Here is a 21,887-nt window from a genome sequence, read left to right as displayed (position 1 = left end):
TTAAGAGTGAAACTCTCTAGTGTCCATAACAGGATCCGGGTTTTTTTCATACTTCCCCCTATCCTTCCTGTTGCCTGGCTTGCAGTGTGCACTTTGGAATGGAATCGTCCAGTGTGTGAAAGGCACCAGCAAAGGAAGAGGAGAAGACTTGGGTTCTGGGAAAAAAATCCAAATGGTGATCATCTGTTGATAAAGTTTGAGAACTGCTGACATGACATATAATTGACTTGTTGTGGAACTCACTGCCTTAGAATGTGTCCTGGGTGGCTTTAGACAAATTCATGGAGAAATTCATGTTGGCTATTAACTGTGATTAACAGGCAAGCCCAATCTCATCAGATCTCGGAAGCTAATCAGAGTTGGCCTTGGTTAGTAATTGGATGGGATGCCTCCAAAGAACATCAGGGTTGCAGAGGTAGGCAGTGGCAAACCACCTCTGTTACTCTCTTGCCTTGAAAACCCCACCAGGGGTCGCCATAACTGAGCTATGACTTGATGGCATTTTCTACCATCATTAACTGTGACAGCTAAATGGGGAACCTCTGTCTTCTGAGACAGTATACCTCTGATGACAGTTTTCTGGGGTGCAACAACAGGGAAAGGCCTTGAGACTCCTTTCCCTGCTTTTAGGACTTCCGAGGGCATTTGGATGGCCACTGTATAAAACAGGAAGCTGGACTAAATGGACCATTAGTTTGATGCAACAGTGTTGGTGTTCTGTATTTGGACTGTAGAAAAAAGGAGGAGTTTTATTGCTTTAGAGCATAGCAGGGAAGAATAGAAAGGGCCTGATAATTCAAGACTAGGGTTTTCAGCATGCGTAGACTTAATGGTCCATGCAGTAGGGATTTAGCAACATCAGGGGACCAGTGCCTAGACTTGACCCTTGTGTGATGCAGCCATTATGGTGGAGACTAGAAAAAGGTACATGATACTTTCCTGTAGTCTTGATCAGCATCCCATGAACAATGTTTGACCCAGGTAAACCAACACTATTCATTTGTGAAAAACTAAAGGGAGGGGCTGGGATTTCCTGGCAGCAGCTCTGTTTTCAGTTGGAATGGCACAAGCTTCTATCTGTGCTGCTGCATCTTAGTAATTCATAACATAGCTAACAATGCAATCCTAAGCAGAGTTACTCCAGTCTAAGCCCACTGAAGTTAATGAGCTTTGACTAGAGTAACTCTGTTTAAGATGGCACTGTAAGGAAGGTATAATCACAAGCCAGGAATTTCCTGGACATACAGGTGCAATTCCCTATCTGCTTTAAAATAAAATAGAAGTCTACGGGCACCTTAAGGACGAATAACATTTATTCTAGTATGAGCCAGAGCGTTTGTGACTCAGAACTCACTTCATCAGATACTATGAAGAAGAAATCATAGGATATAGTTTTTACAGGGAAAATTACAGAAGGGGACAATGTCTTCCGATCTCTTTTAAAACTCAGCTTCCTGACTAACATTGCGACTCCCTTCACGTGCAGTCCTTGTGTAATTCGTCATTTGTAGTTTGGCTCTCATATCCAAGGCGGATTACAACATTTCAAGAAACAATACAATTTAATTGACAGCTAGGGCATTCACTGAACAAAGTATAATAGTGAAGAACAGTTAGGACATTCAGGGAAACAGATACAATAGGGAATGGTAGCAAAAAATATTTTAAACAAGCATAAAGCCAAGCACAGAGATGAAATCTATCTGAAACAAAGCATAACTAATTTCCATGGTACTTTTAATAGTGTGGAAACTCACTAGTAGGCACATATCTACATCAGCAGACAGTACCCAATAGAGAAGTGTTCAGTCCTCGTCCCTACCAAGGCATCTCTCCAAGCTATTTCTTATGACATAGTCCGGTAATCTGGGAAGAAAGCCCTCCTGAATAATTAAGTTTTGCATAGTTTGCAGAAAGACAGATTAGGGGCTTTCCTGACCACCTCAGGCATGCCATTGCATAAGGTGGGGGCTACCACAGAGAAAGCTGGTGTGTGGGCAGCTGTCAATTTTGCCAAACTGTACTAGAGGATGATTGCTAGCCATCTAAAAATCTAGTTTGTTATGGGCCAAACTCAACACTCATTCACTATTCTAGTAACTGTATGGCTGCTTCAAAGCAAATCCCTTTTCTGATACTAGAAAGAACAGAAAGAGGAAAGAGAGAAAAGAGCCAGTTTGGTGTAGTGGTTAAGAGCACAGGACTCTAATCTGGAGAACCAGGTTTGATTCCCCACACCTCCACTTGAAGCCAGCTGGGTGACCTTGGGTCAGTCACAGCTTCTAGGAGCTCTCTCAGCCCCACCCACCTCACAGGGTGATTGTTTGTTGTGGGGATAATAATAACATACTCTGAGTGGGCGTTAAGTTGTCCTGTAGGGCAGTATATAAATCGAATGTTATATAAAGCGAATGTTATGTATGCTACCACCTTTGCCTATGCAGCCCTCAGAACCTTGCTGTAAATACAGATGCAGATGAGACGGCAGAGGTTGAAATGACCACAGACAGTGTATCCAGCTGTAACTGGTGGCGATGGCGGTGGCAGCAGCAGCAAACAGAACTTGGCTCTGATCAACTATCGCTATCCCTTTGTTTGTTTGTTAATTGCTTAATGATAAGCATTTTCATTCCTAACATTATGCTTGTAAAATTCCTAACATTGTCTGGCTTTCTTTTGTCCTTTTGAGTTTCAAAAAGCCAAAAAAAGATAAATTTATTCTGTCTTTTCACAACTTTATTTTTAGTATATGTTTTTTTAAAAAATGGACCTATTCAATCGTAATTTCTGTAACAGTTTTATAAGAAACATATTGGATAGCTCAATTTGTGGAATTTGCATGTCTGTGAGCAGAGAGATTAGAAATCAGCTTGGTGGTTTACATGCTGTGCTTGCTATTCAGATTTTAATTCAAGGTCTACTAACAGCTATTAGGCATGATAATAAAATGGAACCTCACTGTTCAGATACAGTGTTACCCGAATGTCTACTCATGTCTATCTTCCAGTGCTTGGAGGAGTCCCTCTGAGCATGTCTGGAGTGCAGCCCAGCAGAACAAGGGTTAACGTATAAACCAGGGTTTATTCCTGCATATACCAGGGTCCTATGGGCAGCGCTAACAGACATGCAACCCAAAAGTGAGGAGAATGTAATGAGAGAGGAGAGGGGAAGACAGGCAGAGCAGACTGCCTTCTTTATGTTACCATGATTGTGGGGAATTAAAGACTGGACACAAGTACAATAATGGGATTTTACTACTACTAAATAAACAAACAATGAAATAGCTGTGAAGGTATAAACTAGAAAGAATACAATGAAAAACACAACTAAACAATAGAATATTCATATCTTACATAGTTATAACTTACTGTTATGAGTCTGGACCTATGTAGTGAGGCCTGTACTAGATTGACTATGGGGACTACTTTTCCCATATCTCTTTTGGACCCTGTGATTGGTTAACAGGGGATTTGGAGGGGGAAATTGCACCAATAGAGAAGTGGGGGGATGGTGCCTGAGAAGAAGGGATAAAAGGCCTCACCCACAGTGGGAAGGGGTTCACTCCTAGGGAGCAGAGCAGAGGAGAGGTTGCTGCAGACAGAGGGATCCCTCATCCAGAAGGGGTGAGTCAGCTTGTAGCCAGTCACCAGGAGACAGCTGTGAACAGTCTAGTTAGACGTGTTAGGGTGTTTTATTTTTTGTTCACCAACCTTTACTGTTGTTTTTGAACACCAGTTATTACTAAATCTCTTAAATAAAGTTGTTTATTGTTCTGCCTGGGTCCTCATGCTTCATTTGGTCACATATAAAGTAAAACCTACTGGGAAAGAGTGGACAAAAGGGGTTGATTGGGTGTTCTGGGCCCTTCCAAGGAAACCTGTACCAGAGTGGTGGCAGCCTACAGAGAGCTTCTTTGCTCCTCCGCCCGCGACACTTGCATTGCCATAACTAAAAGAAAACTATGGATTTCCTTGTTGTAACTATGTTCTAGATGTTCCTAAAAGTACTAGTGTACGTGTAAGTATGGATGCGATAATAAAACATACACTCTGTCCTGAATAACGACAACAGCAACAACAATAACATTTGATTTATATACCTCCCTTCAGGACAACTTAACACACACTCAGAGTGGTTTATAAAGTATGTTATTATTATCCCCACAACAATCACCCTGTGAGGTGGGTGAAACTGAGAGAGCTCTGGAAGAGCTGTGACTGACCCAAGGTCACCCAGCTGGCTTCAAGTGGAGGAGTGGGGAATCATACCTAGTTCTCCAGATTGGAGTCCTGCTGCTTTTAACCACTACACCAAACAACGATGAGTCTGAGATGGAAAACTCCCATATGAACTCCAAAAGACAAAACATGAGAGATTGTGTTTAATTACATTCAGAAGCCAAAAAAGGGTGCCTGATGTTAGGTCAAGCTAGCAGGGAAAAGGTTAAAAAGGAACAAGAGGCCAAAAGAGAACCCCCAAAGCACCTGATGGGAGCTTTATACTATAGGGCAGATATACAAAATGTAAAAGAAGCTATCTCTGGTATCTCTGAACATTCGGATAAGAAAAAATTAGAGAAACTGCTGTCAAACTCAGATTTTACTGCATTACACCAGATAGCGAAATTTGGTGCTCTGGTCGTTAAAGCCCATTAGAGCCTAGGCCTCCATTTCAGTTGCTTGCTTAGAACTATGCTGACTTCCTGGTTTTTACAAATTTTGATAGATATTAGGAAATTATGTTTTTAAATTGTATATACTTATATGCTTCATGTTTCAAATGGTTGTAAAATGTGCACTTAAATTTTATGGTTAACGTACTGGCCAAGTGCTGTAATAAATTATTATTATTATTATTATTATTATTATTATTATTATTATTATAATAAAAGAAGCTAATTAATATGGACACTTGGTTCATGTCTTCATTCAGATCGGGCAGTATATGGATTAATTAAGGCTAGGATTGGAAGTTGGGGTTGAGTATGCAGTGGGAAAACAAGGGTGGATAAGTGATTAGACTCTAAAGTCAAGAGACAGAAGGCTGGATATGTGGGGTTAGGGTTGCAAGATTCCCTTAATGTAGACCCTTCACATATGGCTGGATATGATATCCTGAGCAGGTTCTAAGGGAAGAAAGTCTATAACCAGGTAGCACTTCACTGTTCTGTTGTAGCTTTGATGTACAGAATAAATCAGAGAAATACAGTATGCAGGGAGGGCAAGTTGTGTCTCCAGAGTGCTGAATTCCTCTGTCACCCTGCAGTTCTGATGCCCAGGTTTGTAGACCTGAGCTATACTTAACCTTTGGGGAAAGTGGTACCATATACTGGCTACTCCTATTAGTAAGATAGGTTGCTGTATCAGCATCCATCAGCATCCATGTGGTAAAATGCTCACTCCATGTGGTGATATTTAATGCAGTGCCTTAGCACTTTATCAGTATGAATGCTTTGTCATCACAGCAGTATATCTGAATACCACACTCTGGAGATAAACAACCAGTGGCGGTGGGGTGTAGTATTGCATTTAAGGTTTGCTTGTGGGATTCTCAGAGCTGGTGAAAAAAATGGCCTTTCGGCTAGGGGATCCTGGAACCTACACAGACAAGCATCATGTGTAATGGGGGCTGTTGTAAGGAGGGGAATTGGGCAGGACTGAGTGAAAAAGCTGGCTGGATCCAATCTAGTGTTTCTTCAACCAACCTCCCATATGGGTTTCTGATCTTGATAACCTTGAGATTAGTGGTTGGAATGAACCAGTTTGGAATATGAAGTTGTTGAGCCCAAAATACTGGGCTGTATTCTGAACTGCGCATCATTTGGACCAAATGCTCTTCTGTAGGTCAGAATATAAAATGAGATTCTGAGCATGTGTGTGATCACTCTGCAGACCAAGTATCTAAAGTATTTTAGAACTGTGTTCAAAAATTCTTAAGTGGTAGGCCCCTAACTCTTGCTGAAACTCTCGGTGACTGCTGTGAACTGCAGATGCTTTGTAGGTATATTTGTTAGTGTTAAACTATTCTCAATGAAACTTCTGTCCATTTCTGTGAACTGTTTGATCAGACCACCCAACCAAGTGGCCTTTTGTCTTGTAACTTCTCAGTCTGAACGATTTCCTTTATTTTGGGCGAACGTGTTTTGTGGTTGCTGTCCCCCATATAAAACCCTCCTCCTTAGCTGTTTTTGTTCTGGGATAGACAGTTGAATCTACAAGTGGCTCTCCTCCATGGCTGCTGCTGGGAAGTACAATTCCATTGCCTTTGGACACCAATTCCAAACTGAAATGGCAAGAGTGTGCATGGAAATGGCAAGAGTGTGCATGGAAATGAAGCACACGTGCAGAAACTGAGGACAATTTAGAACTCGCTTTGAAAATTACTTTGGAGAATTCTCGATGATGCTTGTAATTTCTGACACGTTTTTGAACTGAGTTTAGGAGAGTTTGCCTGTCACTACTTAGGGTATATTTGTATGTGCCTTTTAAACACTGGACCAGCTAATGTTGCATTCATTTCTGTGCTAACATCCACACAAATGGATGTTATTTTCTTGAAATATGTGACTTGTAGAGTGGATCCAACTATCCTCAAAGTAGCCTTCCTCCAGCCTGAGGGACTGGATGTTTCCCTAGATTGGAGGAAGGCTTCAAACTTGAGCCAAAAGGAATGGGAGCAGGGTATAAATATTTTAAGAAATAAGTTCTTCATTGGAGTGGTAGGATAGGGGTACGATCCACCCCATCTTTAGTTCTCACTTTTCTCAGAAAGTAAAGTGTGCTTTGTGCATTTAGTGGGATTCACTTTAACGAATGTGTGCTACGATTATGGTCATTTAGCACAATCCTATGCAAGTTTGCTCAGAAGAAAATCCCACTGAGTTGAGTGGGACTTACTGGGTTTTAGTACTGCATGAGCAGCAGAGTCCATTGACTGTTAGCCAAGGCTACTTCTGTGGGCCATTTTCAATTGACCCAACTGCCTATATATGTGTTCTAAGTCAGAAAATAAGGATGCGATAAAGAACAGCCAAGGCCTAGGTGGCAGGGCATATACTTTGCTTGCATGTATTTCAGATTCAAGGCTTGGAATTGCCACATAAAGGATCTCAGATGATGCTGTTTGAGAGATCCTTTCCTAAGAGATGCTGCCAGCCAGATTAGACACTACTCGGCTAGAAGGACCAGTGTTTTGGCATTAGGAAAGGTGCAAGATAAGGAGCACCCATATATATGCCTTGGTTAGTGGTGTCTATTGACAGGTTGTTGTTGCACCAATAAGCTTTCATATTAGCTTTTTGCTAATTTTTCACCATTGAGCTGCCTGAACGGTTTCTTCTTTGACTGAGAGGCTTCTTGTGATACAGCAAAAATCCCTTTCTTGCAGCCCAATCCTCTTCAGGTTAAGTAAGGATTACTCCCAAGTAAGTGTGAGAAGGATTGCAGTCATAAGTGATATAAAGTTTGATTGGAGGCCGTTGAATGCCTCTGCATCCCAGACTTTTGAGAGTAAATTAGAAAACAACCCCTTTAATTAACAAACTATAAAAACATCCATGTGAAAAGAAAATTCCTTTATTCTAGAAGGAGGGGATCTCTTACAGTTTTTAAAGTTTGCTCTTACTTTGTTTTTGTTTTTCTTTTCCTAAGGCAGACATAAAAAGACTCCAACATTTATTCTTAGGACATCTGAACAGTTATTTATTGAGAAGCCACAGTTCTCACACTTTTACAACTGTCGGCTTGTATAAGGCAAAAAAGCAAAATGGATCCACTATTTTACACAGAAAAGAAAAGCTTCCAGAAGGAAATGGGGGAAGGGGGAACCCAAGGACATGCAAGTTACTGGTCCAAATGCAATGTACATGACGAGATATAAAAACCATCGTGAAAACAAAAGGAAATTTAAAGTATGGTTACAATCTACCCAAAGAAATCTTCAGATATTGTTGTTATTATTGTTATTCTCGTTATTATAAACACATCTGTATAGTCTAAGATTGTAATTAAAGTTGTCCTTTTTTACAAACACAGTTATCGGAACTCAGAACAAAAAGTGTAACATTGAGATAGTGGGAGAAATGTTGACATACAACAACTGCTCTGGATCCTAACGTGGACAAAGTGATCAAAGTCAACCTGCTGTGGCAAGATGATTGACTATTATGGTATGTCACTTCTACAGAGTTAGCCGTATATATTGGAGGGAAAGTGCTTGGGGTATATTCAGTAGGGATAATTCCAACTTCTGGTTTATTGTTTGTCCCCGAAATATACAAAAAGAAAACTCATTCGTAGCTGCCTCACTTTGTTTTGAGGCAGTTGGCATCCACGGGAGAGAAACAAAGATATGAAAGTACTTGTTTCACTTGTCTTCACAACAATTTACCATCAATGTATATACAGTACATTAATGAAGCATCATTTATACTTTAATTATAACAGGGACACACCTAGCATGTTTTCTATGCAGATTTTTTTTCTGTTAACAGTTTTTAAACAATGGAGCTCCATATTGCTTATGAACATATAGATATGAAAATAGGAAACTCAATGAGTCGAAATGGAGGTGCTAAATCTTACGTACCACACAGCTAAAATGGCAATTGTATTGGTAGAATTTCCATGGGCATTTAGAGCTGACAGAAAAGTTCCTAATGTGGCTAACTGAATAACAGACTAGATACATGCACTGGTTTCCAGGCTACATCCAAGTTGGGGGCGGGGGAGGGACTAATCATCCTCTTCGTCTTCTTCATCGCTGTCTTTCATTGTGATCCCTTGAAGCCCTCCTCCTTCGCTTACTGAGGCTGTGGCTTCTTCTACAGTCAGTCGGTTTCGCACGGTGTCATAAGTTTTGCTGTTCAGGGTGGAATCCAGAACTCCTTGCAATCGAAAATCTCTATATTTTTTCTAGAGAGAAGTTCATGTTGTGGGAAAGAGGAGTAGGTGTTAGGAAAGGAAACAATATTGGGATGGATATAATCAAAAGTTTTTCAAAAACAGGCCACAATAGTCTTTCAGTGCAATCCTAAACAAAGGTACTCTTTTCTAAGCCCATTGACTCTGTTTAGGATTGCACTGTTTGTTCATGATTTTCAGTTTGTTTTTCCTACAGTAGGGCTGATAAAATCATGGTAAGTGGGTTGACGATTATAACGTGCTTCTGAATACAAGTAGACACTGGAGTCAGCAGTCAAACTGTGGCTTCTTAAGAGAGATCTGGTTTAGTGAAATTTATCTGTAGAGAAATAGGAGGGAACTGAGGCCCACTGAATCCAAGACCCTTCTCAAGCAGATAACTGTTACTGTCACTAATGAATTGGCCAGGAACTATATGCACACAGCCTCAGTTGCTGGGGTGGGCTAAGAATGGGTTGCGCACCATTCATTTGTGGATGGGGTTTCTCCTCCAGTTAGGGATGTTCACACAGAGGGCTTCTTCTGAATATGTATGCCCTTAACTATGGCCCATCAACCATTTCTGCTGGTAAAATGTTTTATCATTTAAATGTTGCGTGTGCCCAGTTTCTGTAATCTCTGACAGTGGCTCATATTGGAGGTTTTTGTTGCTGCCTTCATATAATTTTCCTTAAGTATGGGTGACATAATTGGGGGACCTGGCAGGCATTTGTGGGTTTGTTGTGAAGTGGTTTGCCATTGCTCTTAGCAGGAAAGTTTATTTATTTATTTGCTTCGTTTATATTCTGCCTTTCTCCCCAATGGGGACCTAAAGTTCTTGTTATTCTACTCACTTCCATTTTATCCACACAACAACACTGTTAGGTAGGAAAGGCTGAGAGTGTGTAACTGGCCCAAGCTCACCCAGGAAGCTTCCTTGGCAGAGCAGGGATTTGAACCTGGGTCTCCCAGATCCTAGTCCTACATTATGAGTCTTTTAGACTTTGACATGTCTTATGCAGAGCAAAGCATCTTGCCTTCTGACAGAGATGGGTCAAAGTAATTTCACGCAGTGCTGCAGTGATGTCACTGATTTCTCGTATTTGGGTTTTGCGGGGGGGGGGAATCAGCATATCATTAAGTTGCAGTGCATCCCCAATATATGCAGTTATAGATGGCAGAAACACATGCAATATACCTAAATCCTCTAACTCAGCAGGATTACACTTATCTCCAGTTGCTGGTAAGAAAGCCAAAAACACCTTTTCCATCTTCAAACAGCAGTTTGTATGCAATGAGCCACCAATATCAGATGCAGTGATTTTTCTTTGCATTGCTGTCTCTTATATTTGCAGTCCCTTCCAGTCCCCAGAAAGCTTACCCTTGACTTTGCAGATCACATGGACCACCAATATTTGTGTGCTTTGGGGAGCTGCAGTAAAGAGGGGGGAAGGAAGAGATATCCCCCTTCCCCGTTCATAATGGAACGGGGAGGAAATCTGCTTTCTTCATAGGACACAAAGTCAGTTCCTAGGATACAAGTCAGAACTTCTGTGGCCCTGCTCAGACATAATGTGATGCCAAGGTTTATGTTAATGATGGTTAGTTTGTGAAACCAAGATTTAGCTTGCAAAGGGTCATCCAAATCCTGGCTTGTCTCAACCAATGCTAGTTTTATCTCCTTTGCTTCATGTTTGGGTGTAAGACAGGTATAACATAGACAGAATCCATGGTGGGTTCTTCCCAGCATTGCAGTTGTACCAACAGACAAGCCTATCAGTGAACCGAATGCTGGTTCAGACTGTCAGACTTGCTGTTTCTCACCCATTAGCTCATTCACTGCTGCCTTCTGCTTCTCTGGTTGGGGAAAAGTAGCCAAGCAAACCATCCCCCATCAGTGCCTGACATGGAAGAAGCATTGCTGCCTCCCTTCTCCAAGCTCCAGCTGTGGGGTGGTTTAATCAGCAACAGGGAATAAGTAGGAGGTAAGTAAGTAAATAAATAGCTTGCAAGCTAGAGGGTGGGGAAGGACAAACTGAGCTAGCATTCAATTGGTTGCTATGCTTGTTTGTCAATTTAAGTGTCAAACTACTGTCATTATTTTTATTTCTGTTGTGTATGGCTTATTTTAAAATTAAATGTGAAACTAGATGTGCAGTATAGTTGAAGAATGTACATCAAGTGCTTCTTTTATGTTACCTATGTCTTCACCCTTGGCCACAAGAATTGCTGGCAGCCATGGATCCACCTAGCTTTTCCTAGGATTTTGTTACCAGGTTGCTCTGTTCTCTTTCTTTGCATTGTGGCATCAAAGATGGAGCGGTGCAAAGGCTCTACTGCTTTTGTGTGTTGGGACATGATGCAGAGAACTTGGCCAAACTTGCTTTTGAACCTAGAAACACCAGAGAGATGCTGGCCTCCAGTAAGGAGAAAGGGGGGATGGGGGTGTCTTCAAGTCACTCGGCTTTGTTGTTATTCCAAATTCAACTAACTTTGTTGGATTGCAAGGAAAGACAGCTACATGCAGCTGGAGGCACTATGAGCAGTCTAACTCAGTGTTTACAGGATACATAGAGTAACACTACACATTACCTCAGCATATGCATTTTCCCAAACCTGCATTTGTCAAGGTCATGGGAATGGGAAGGAGGAGAGGGAGGCATCTGTGGGATAGAACCAGTAGACAGAGAAAGTGTTTAGCTCTGCCTGTGTTTATGGAGTTGCTTTGCACATGTTCTCCAAGACCATTTCGGCAGACTCCAGCACCTCACTGAGGGAAGACCAAAAATGGTCTTAGAGACCCTTGTAGGGGAGAACAGGTGTGTGGAGAAAGAAAAGCTAAGCACTAACCTGACAACACCCCCATTCCATTCTCTGCATTATCATTATGAGACCAATGCAGGACAGAAAATCCCATGTTAGTCTTGTAAGGCTTAGCCCTAACCACAGTTGAATACAGATAGGTGGTGGTTTGTTTCACGGTGAATTAGAAAAAGTTAATACCTGTATTTCATTAGTGTCTTTTGATGTTAAAAAATACAACTGCAGGTTAAAAATGCAAGTATTAGTAAAATTCTTGTGCCGATTAACACCAAGAAACAGTTTAACAGTGTTTTATAGCTAGTATGCCTAGAGAAATTGTTAATTTTTTGAGCTGCTACATAGTGGTAATAGCATAAAAGACATCTGTCATGCTTTGCAGTGCCCCTCAATCTAACACATAATAATAATGTGCTGATACCTATTGCTTTTATTTATGAAAATTAAAAGCTCCTTTAGTAATTTATTCATGCCTTGATTTTTAGAGTTCACAGTTCTACTGTTTTAATCCTCTTCAGCAAAAAGCAATGCAGAGAACCAAAAATGATCAAATATGTATTTACCTCCTCCTGTGATCTTATTATTTCATGTATGGCACTGAGATTTCACACTGAAATAATTATCATGTGTCCAATACGCACATATACACACACACAGAAAAGAGGCTACATTCAGGTTGCGTTATTTCACCTGTGCAATCCTGTCTAAATGATTGCGAACACCCATTGCAAAAGAAATTATTTCAGGTACCTAAATGAATTATTCTAATCTGCATCTCTAACTGCAAAGACACTAAAACTTGAAGTCAAAAGCAAAGACTGCCCTTTGAATCAATTTTGCAAATGCGAAAATCCAAAGAAAAATATTTTAATTGGCATAAGCAGTAGTGTAAAGATGATAGAAATATGCCTGCTTTTTCTATATAATGTATAATGACAGACAATATATATAAATCCTGCCTCTGATCGAACACATGGTGCTACTATGTGGTTATGGAATTCAACTATGCAGTTTTAATGGCTATGAAAGCCAAATGTGTCAGTAGTGTGGAGAAAGTAATCATGGATCCATGCTTACTGATCATTTAATGCTTTGGGCACTTTCTACCTCAATATTTGGGTTTTGCTGCACTCCCTGAAGCCATATTTTTAACACTTCTGAAAATCTCTGATTTTAATATTTTTCAGAAAGACCTGCAAACCCATATGATGTTTAACCAGAAGTTCTGTGGAGATGTACTCATCTCACTTCCGTTTAATTTCTTCAGGTTCAGGGCTGCATGGGGATTTGGTTAAAATGAAGAGGCATCAAATAATGGGATGAAGATTCACAACAAAGGTAAATGGAGAACTGGTATGACCCCCGATCCAGCAAAAGACAGGAGGCAAAAGCTTTCCCTTTCTCCTAAGGCATCTTGAACAAATGCAAGGGTATATCACTATAATTACTTGATTGCTTGGGGGACACTTTAGCTGGAGATTGCTGTCCCTCAGTGTGTACTCATGAATGTCTCATGAGAGCACGTTTCAAGTCCAGGAGACCCTTAAATACCAAAAAGATTTCCAGAGTATAAGCTTTTGAGAGTCAAGCTGTCTTTGTCAGATTCAAGTAGGAATGGAGATCCCTGAGCACTTAGATCCCAGTCAGGAGGCAGGAACGATGCTGCAGAGAAGAGAGTCAGGAGGACGCAAAGGAGGACAACTTGGTAATATCAGAAGTGTGAGATCACTGGCAGGAAGCCTATGCTGCAGCTCCTTCCTAGGCTAGTGTTGCCATTCCCAGGAACTGGTGAGGGAAGAAAGTGCTTATGGCTCCTCCTATGTGGCTTTCAGGAAGAAGCCTTGTGGAGGGATCTTGTGTAGTTAAAGGCAACATCAGAAAGAGACTTCAGACTTGTAGGATGAAAACAACTTTGTAAAGTAATGTTCACTTTCTGTGTTTCCTCCCCCCCCGCCCATTTATGTGTGGCTTCCTAATGGGGGTTGACTCTCAGATATACTTGAGCTGAAAGTAAACTGAAAATTAGCTGTTGATTTGAGGATATCCAAAATGATCCTAAACATTCCCAAAATCTGGGAGTATGAATTATCTCCTGGTATTTTGGAAGTGTTTAGGGTTTCCAGCACCAGGATCCAAGAGGGAGAGAGGGGAAGCTGGTGGCCAAACAGTTGTTTGGGGAGTCTCTCCCAAATTGCAGGCCAGGAATACCCCCAACTGCAAATAATTACCTTTTAAAATTTAAAGGGACCAGAGATGCTAACAGTTGATTGCATGAACCTGGCCTGGTAGGCTAGCTCTACATAGAAAATAATGGGCCCATTATCTTCCATGGGTGGTAGATGTTTCCTCTCTACTGTCAGAGGGCAGATGGAGAGGAAGATGGTCTCTCCAGACAGCTCCTTGGTATTCTTTTCTATAGGCATAAGCCTGCGGGAGGCCAGGTCTTCCCCAGAAAACAACGGCCATTTAAAATATAAAGGGATGGAGATGCCACCAAACAGCTGTTTGGAGAAACCAACTTCTCTCTCCCCCCGCTCCCTTCTTCTGCTGCATCTAGGGATAGGGGGATGGGGAGGAAATTGCAAAAATGGTCCTGAATTTTTGGGATTCTCCTCCCCTCCCTAAATACCTGAAAAAAGTCCTGAAATGGCAAGGAGAATCCTGAAAATTTGGGATGATGGAAAAGAATGTCCCTTCAAAATCAGGATTCAACATTAATCTGAACATTTTTGATATGACAGTCCTACATAATGACCTGTTATAAAGCTCTTTCAGACTATTAAAGTGATGTAGTTCAATAAATAATTTTCACCAATGACTCGCTTGGTTGACTTTTTTCACTTATTTGTTTTACTTATTGCATTTCCTCTGAGAAATGATATATTATATGAAAATGCTTACCTTTACTATCCTAATAAGAGTTTTTAGTTGGTAGATGTGAAGCTGTAGGTCCATGCGGTCTGTCAGCCAGGTGCAAACAATGTTCATGGAGCTGGTGTACCATTGCTGCAAGAGAAGTGAGAGTTCTCCAAGGAACATACCAAACATTATTCACATTATGTGCCATGTTCAAACACAGTCCACAATCAGATCCACTCAGGTTTGTTTTTTCTGTTTTCCAGCCCGTTGATGGAAATAGGACTAAGGAAAGAATGAACTCAGAGAGATTATGCACTTGGCACACACTGTTGTTTCGGTGCCTTCATCAAGAATCAGTACAAGATTTCCTCCATTTAAATTTTCATCAAGAAGTAGTTATTTTTGTGTTGTTTTGTTGTGCATCATTTTGATCCCTACTTTAATCAACCACGTGTTGCTTGCAAAAACTGTCATCTTGTGCAAGGGGTAGAAAACGGAAGTCCGGATTTACCCTCAAGCTTGGGTCTACACCGTCATCATTGTCTTTGCTTCCAAATTCTTAAAGATGGTAGTGAAATAGAGCAAATGATCTCATTTCCAATTATTGAGTAATATTTGCCCTTGAGGACTTTGGTTTTGCTTCACACCCGCCAGTTTCCCTTGCAGCTGTGCCACTTCATATTCCCACTCCTGCAAGGCAGGACATCTCCAGTGGGCAGAAGGCGTGCAGACTCCTTGCTTAGATGCCATAATTTGTATTTGGGAATATAGGAGCTAAGTGTCCAAATGTTGGTCCGAAAAGTAAATACTGAAGACACTTTAGCTCTCAAACCCATTCTGCCCCATTTCTTTTTGTTATAAAATGCAATTAGAAAAATTAAAATGTGGCCTGTGTAGAGTACACATTTACACGTACTCTTATAAAAGAATTATGTGCTTAAGTACCAGTACTATCTGCACATTCTGTGATGTGGACTCAAACCAGAAGCTCAGTGGTGGTTTTTGGTCTCTGAATCTACATCTCTGTTGAACATTGAAAACTTGGCAAGGGCACTAGCAGGCAGGGAAGGGGTGCTTAACTCTTCCACAGCCCACCTCTTTTCCTTTGTACCCCCCTCCCCTAGATGCTTTTCCTTAGCCAGGTATCTCTGCCATGTTTCTAAAGGGAATGTATGAAAAACAGCCGTGGGAAGCGGGAGTGCAGGTCAGAAGTGATGTCTGGAGATGCCCTTGTCTGCTGCCAGCAGCAATTGTTGGCCTCCCCTGCTTTTAAGCTCTAATTTGGCATAGAGTTTGGCTTGCTAAAACCACAGAGTAGCAAGAATGTAAGACACGTTCATACTTTGTTTTGACACTCTCTGATTTAGGGTGGCTAACTTTTTTTCTGACAGGATTCCCTGTGACTTTAAAGTGGCAAGAAAAGTTCCTCCATCCTGGGGCAAGGTTCAGTTGTTAGATTTCTGTGTTAAACACATAAGGCCTGTCACTGGAGTGGGGCAAGAGCCGTCAGCGAAACTTCGCCATGGATTTCCTTTTTCAAGGAGTGCTGCAGAACGTCCCTGGCTGCCAAGTTCGCAACAGGATCCCTGGGGCAGCTGAGTAGGGGTGTGACAGCTTATGTCACCCAGCAGTTCTCCACTTTGCTTATTAGACTTGCACATCAATTCAGGAGGGTAAGTTTTTCGTTCTGTAACTTACTCTAAATTACTCAGCTCTGCCTTTTTTCAGACTGTTGCATACAGAATGTTCTCTTTCTCTTGGAGGCTTTTGGGCACAGGCTACCTCATAAATATTTATCGTTTCGGCTTTGCATCCCAAGGTAATGAGGATCTCTTGTTTAATACATGCCACTTGTTCTTTTCCATCCATGTAACCCTGTGGCCTTTTCACTCCCAAGGACAGCTAAAATGATGCAAGTTGCCCATGGCCACAAAGATTTCAGGAATTAAACGATTACCATGTTTGCTTTCCTGTTCTTCAGCATTTATTTTGAATGGACTCAGCTCAGATGGACTGCTGGTGCATTTAAAGACTGTTAAGCTTTTCTCTGTTAATAGTAAAAGACTATTTATATCACCATTACCTGATACACTTTGCAAGTCTGAACACACTAGATCCCTGCCAAAATTAATTTATAGTAGTTAAATCTGTTGCATGAAAATGTGCAGCTGAGTAATAGGCCGATGAGTAAAAGGGGCTCAATCTGTATACTACATACTGGAGAAAAATTAGGCTCCTGTATTTGATTTTGAGTGTCCCAAATGCCTTGGCAAGATGGCATTTGAAGGACCACCTTCCACAGAAAATTGCCTAGGCTCTAAATTCTGCATCAGAGGCCTTCTCTGGGTCCCCTGCCTTTAGTAGTCAGGCAGTGGCAACTTCAGAGACAACCTTTTCTCTGGGCAGAATAGAAGGTCATTTTAGAACCAGGTAAAGACTTCTGCGTGATGTAGATGGATTGGTGTTTATATTGTGTTAAGGATCTTTATCTGAGTCTGTTGGAGTTTGGTTGCTGTTTTTCTGGTTATAGTTATTTGTTTTTATTCACAAGTTTGTTTTGGTGTGATTTTTATTGTTTCCTGCTGTGTAAGCCTATTTAAAGCAGAAAAGTGGCTTACAGATTCTTAAACAAGACAGCTTCACCCAGGATATTTTTCATGCTCTGAGCTTTCAGGAACTTGAATTTGGATCCTTATGGTTGTGGTTTAGATTTTATTTCATATGAAGAGGAAATTACTGGCTAACAAAACTTCAACCCTTGTAGATGTTAGAGGCAGCACTTCCCCAGAATTTCTCTATTATAAGTATTTTTGAGCATTACTCCATCAGGAAGATACAGGGTTTCCTACAAAAGAATATGCTATAGGTACCATGCCCAATTAGATGTTCCCTGTGGCATGTACTCATATCTCACATGAGTTTTAAGGCATGGTTTGGAAAGCATAGACAACATTTTCTAACTAGTAGCAAAGACCATTTTGGGAAAAAATACAATGGGCTCTAGAAAGGGGAGAGCAGGCAGGCGGGCATTGCCTCCTCCTCTGTGACTGATCCTGGCCGGGTGAAGGGAGGGGCAGGCATTGCCACCCACTCCGCTACTAATCCCAACCGGGTGAAGGGAGGGAAGGCATTGCTGCTTGCTCTGCACTTGATCCTGGCCAGGTGAAGGGGGGCAGGCATTGAAACCCGCTCCATGCCTGATTCTGGCAAGGTGAAGATGGGAGGCGGGCATTGCCACCTGCTCCACTCCTGATCCTGGGTGGGTGAAGGGAGGGCAGGCATTGCTGCTTGCTCCGCGCTTGATCCTGGCCGGGTGAAGGGGAGGAGGGTATTGCCTTCTGATCCGTGCCTCATCCTGGCCAGGTGAAGGTGGGGAGTGGGTATTGCTGCCTGCTCTGCTCCTGATCCTGGCAGTTTGAAGGGGGAGTGGATATTGTATCCTGTTCCATGCCTGATCCTGGCTGGGTGATGGCAGGTGGTGGGCATTGTCCCCTGCTCTGCTCCTGATCCCAGCTGGGTGAAGATGGGGGCAAGGGGATGGGCATTGCCACCTGCTCCACTCCTGATCCCAGCTGGGTGAAGGCATTGGGCAGGCATTGCCTCCTGCTCTGCTCCTGTTCCCAGCTGGGTGGAAGCAGGGGGCAGGCATTGCCACTTGCTCCACTCCTGATCCTAGCTGGGTGAAAGGGGGACTAGCATTGTTGCCTGCTCCATGCCTGCTCCTGGCCTGGGCTTCCCGCCGCAGTGCACTCTCTGGAGGGACGGGCTGCCTTCTCTGGGCTTCCCTCCACGGCAGTGACCTCTGGTGGCACACCAGGGTAGGAAGTGAGTTGTCAGGAATACGGTTTGCCTTTTATATAGTAGGATGTACAGTATGGGTGTATGATAATATGGAATGGCTTTGAGATGCAATGAAACAAAGATAGTTGAAGGCAATAATTGTTAGCTTAAGTAATCTTAAATTGTGCTGTCTTCTGTGCTCTTATGGTTTAAAAAAAGCCCACGTGATGCTGTGTCAGTGCAGGAGACAACTGATCTTCATGGTACATCCTGCCATCTGTAGCCTGAAGTGCTGCAAGTCATAGGATTAGAGGTTGTGGGAAAACAGGGAAAGCATAAGGCAATATGAACATCCTGACTTTGGTCTTTTCAGTGATTACACCCAAGCAAGACACATTCAGTCATTTCAGTTATGCTTTTATAGCCAACACTGTGTGATAGAAATAATAACAATAACAATGTGTTCATATACCACTCTTCTAAACAGATTTGTGCCCCAGTCAGAGTGGTTAACAAAGTTAATGTTATCATTATCCCCACAATAAAGCTGGGGAGGAATGACTTACCCAAGGCTACCTGCAGAACTAATGGCAGTAGAGGGATTCAAACCAGTAGAGAACTGATTTTCAGCCCAACTACTTAACCACTATGCTACAGCAGGTAGTAGTGGCACAGGAAAGTTTGGGAGGCTTTTATAATACTAATGTTAGAAATAATGTTTGTACAGGCTACAAAGATTCTAAGCTCCAAAATATATAATTTTTAAAAATTATTAAATGACCTGTTTACCACATATAGACAAACAACCAAGTCTCCTTCTTCTTAGACAAATAGTGCCGAGTTGCAATATGGTTGTATTAATGGAGCCCTATGAAAGTGAGTCATACCATCTATCTCAATACTGTGTACTCTGCCTGACAGTCGCTCTCCGAGCACGAAAGGACTTTCCCAACACCTATGACATGAGTGCCTCTAACCAGAGATTGAACATGGAACCTTCTGCATACAAACCAGATGCTCTATAACTGAGCCACAGTCTGTTCTGTTGCCTGAGCTTTGTTGTAAATAATGTCTTCTGCTTATTTGAAAAAATAGCATTTCCTTCTCTACTGGTAAAGCAAGAGAGGATAGGAAATGTGGGATACAAATCTCTCAGATATCTACATTTGTTTTCAGTAAAAAAGAGGCACAGCCCTGTTCTTGCTACCATTAGTATGGTGACATCTTTATTTTCTAAAAATAAAAGTGCTAGATCTAAAGCTACTGTGGAACTTGCACCTTCTTCTCTGTAAGTCCTTAGACCTGAAGACACCTTCATACATTATCAGTGCAAACCTAAGAAGAGTTACTCCAGTCTAAGCCCATTGAAATCACTGGGCTCAGACTGGAGTATCTGATTTGGATTGTACTGTACGGTTCTTAGGTGTACATTTAACATTTCAGAAGTGTAAATCTTAAAATTTAATGTATGAGTGCAACAAATAGGAAATTGGAGATGTACTCTTGAATTGTTAGGTAGCCAGAATTGGCTGTAACTCCTGTTGAGTTAACACTCAGTGGACTTTTTTTGCTACTTTTGCTAAAATGTGAATGGCCCTAAAGGTAGGTGTGTGTGTGTGTGTGTGAGAATAGGGATGAGTAGCGATTGTTCACTGCTGCTTTAGGATTGCATCAGATGAATTTCCTATGCCAGTGCAGGACATAGTGTCCAAACTGATTGTATGTGAGCATTTACCACCTTATTTTATTACCTAAATATGTGGTGTAAACATTATGAGGAGTCACAGCCAATCACAGCTTTCCACTAAGTGTGCATGGAATAAAAAGAATGCTTGAGCTATTGTCCTGTGTGGCAACTTACATGTAATTTGTGTGGGTTTTGTCCAACACAGAGAAGCGACCCCTTGTATTAAATTTATCACATTTGAAGCTGCCTTCAGATTAAGACCTGCCTTCCCAGTGTTTGGAGTCCATGCAAGTGTCTCTGAGAGATATCAGTGCTTTCTTGGCTTTTTCAGTCCATACTTTCTTAAGACTCCTAGCTTCCACTCTACTTTGAATCAGGATATTGAGGGTGAAAATGAACATTGCGAACATCCATGTACAAACCCAATAGATTCTAAGCAGACTTTCTCAATATAGCTTTTCTCTATCCCTGCTATCCACACAATACGCATACATGGACTTTACTTCACTGGATGATTTGGTACATTTACACACTAGCTGATGATTTTTGTGATCACTCCACAGTAGGATTGCCAACTGTCTCACTGGCCTCTGTTGCTGTGTCTTTAACAATGGTTTGATATGCAGGAATTAGCACGTGAAGTTTTTCACAGCATGGTGTTTAACATTATCAACTTCCATTAAGGACACAGCTGAAGAGGCTGCTTAAAAAGTTTGCCACGGTAACCAGTTGTGAGATCCATACAGATCTCTGTGTTGTACATGAGTTCAATACACTGCCTCATACAAGTCAGTTTTCTTAAGTCCAGGCTGTGACCATTTCTCTCTGGAGAAGGTGTTGAAAAATATAGTTGTATCCTGTAATCTCTGCCTCAACGATGGCCAAGTATTTTTGAACCTGCAAAAATGTTAGCGGTCTGTAAAACTGCTGAACTAGCAGGTTCTTCTCTGTATGAGCTGCAAGAAAAAAAATGATATGAATAAATCTGCAAAGTAACACACGGATGGCAGCGACGGCACATTTTATGAAAAGCTGTGCTGGGTTCCTGTGCTCCGAGGGAGGTGGTGTCATTACACATCCACCAGAACATCTGCAAACTCCCATTTCCTTTGGGTGGATTTGAATGGGAGCCTGACCTCCTGTTTCTTGCCATGAACCTGGAGTTCACACTCATATTTTACAAGTTACAGGAAGCTGCAGTTCACTCCAGGGGTGCTGAAAACAGAATCTCATAAGCCAGATGCAGCCCTGCTTCTTAATGCACCTGAAGGAGTTGTATTCTTCATTTTTAAGAAAAGCCCACATACTAGTAGCTTAAGGTCACTCCGGCTTTTGTAAAGAAGCGGACAAAACCAGGAATGCTTATAGGGCTGGGTTGTCAGCAGGGTAGCAGAGGGATTACAAGAAACCTGTGACTCTGCCTCTTTCTGCCTTTGCTGGTAGCTTTTTTTTTGTGTGTGAACAAGTGCCATACAACAGATTGAGGCTGGTATAAAGGCCTGGGACTGTGCAAGGAGCTCCCTGCTGGGCCTCAGCTGTGCTTGCAATTAGCAATAAGCATGAAATGATTATTGTTGTGGTGGCTGATGGCAATCTGAAGTGACAAGTTTTATGGGGGGAAGTTAAAGTAAATGTGTGTGTGTATGGGGGGGGGGAAGATGTTCAGCAAAAGTTTTTTTTTGCTTGCAAACCATTAAGGCGAAGCTTGGTGCAGTTTAGTCAGAACTACTTTATGTCATTCAAAAGGTCTTACAAAATCTGCTGAAAGAATATTTTTCTCCTCTCACTGCCTCGGAATGGAGTTTTTCTAGGTCACGGATTCCTTACTGCCCTATTTAGTG

General features: G+C 41.8%; 1 protein-coding gene across 6 annotated transcripts in view; it reads right to left on the bottom strand.

Moving 5' to 3' along the window:
• Positions 1 to 8,732: 8,732 nt before the first annotated feature.
• Positions 8,733 to 21,887, bottom strand: part of CADPS (calcium dependent secretion activator) — a 504,169-nt gene continuing 491,014 nt past the window's right edge. For all 6 annotated transcript variants that reach the window (XM_054976243.1, XM_054976241.1, XM_054976242.1 and 3 more), the window contains 2 exons: positions 14,622 to 14,726; positions 8,733 to 8,912 (listed from right to left, as the gene is read on the bottom strand). In XM_054976243.1, the coding sequence (XP_054832218.1) occupies positions 8,733 to 8,912; positions 14,622 to 14,726 (285 nt within the window). The remainder of the gene's footprint in view (positions 8,913 to 14,621; positions 14,727 to 21,887) is intronic.

The sequence above is a fragment of the Eublepharis macularius genome, chromosome 4, assembly GCF_028583425.1.
Source record: "Eublepharis macularius isolate TG4126 chromosome 4, MPM_Emac_v1.0, whole genome shotgun sequence".
Lineage (NCBI taxonomy): Eukaryota > Metazoa > Chordata > Lepidosauria > Squamata > Eublepharidae > Eublepharis > Eublepharis macularius.
This window is presented reverse-complemented; position numbering and strand designations above follow the sequence as displayed.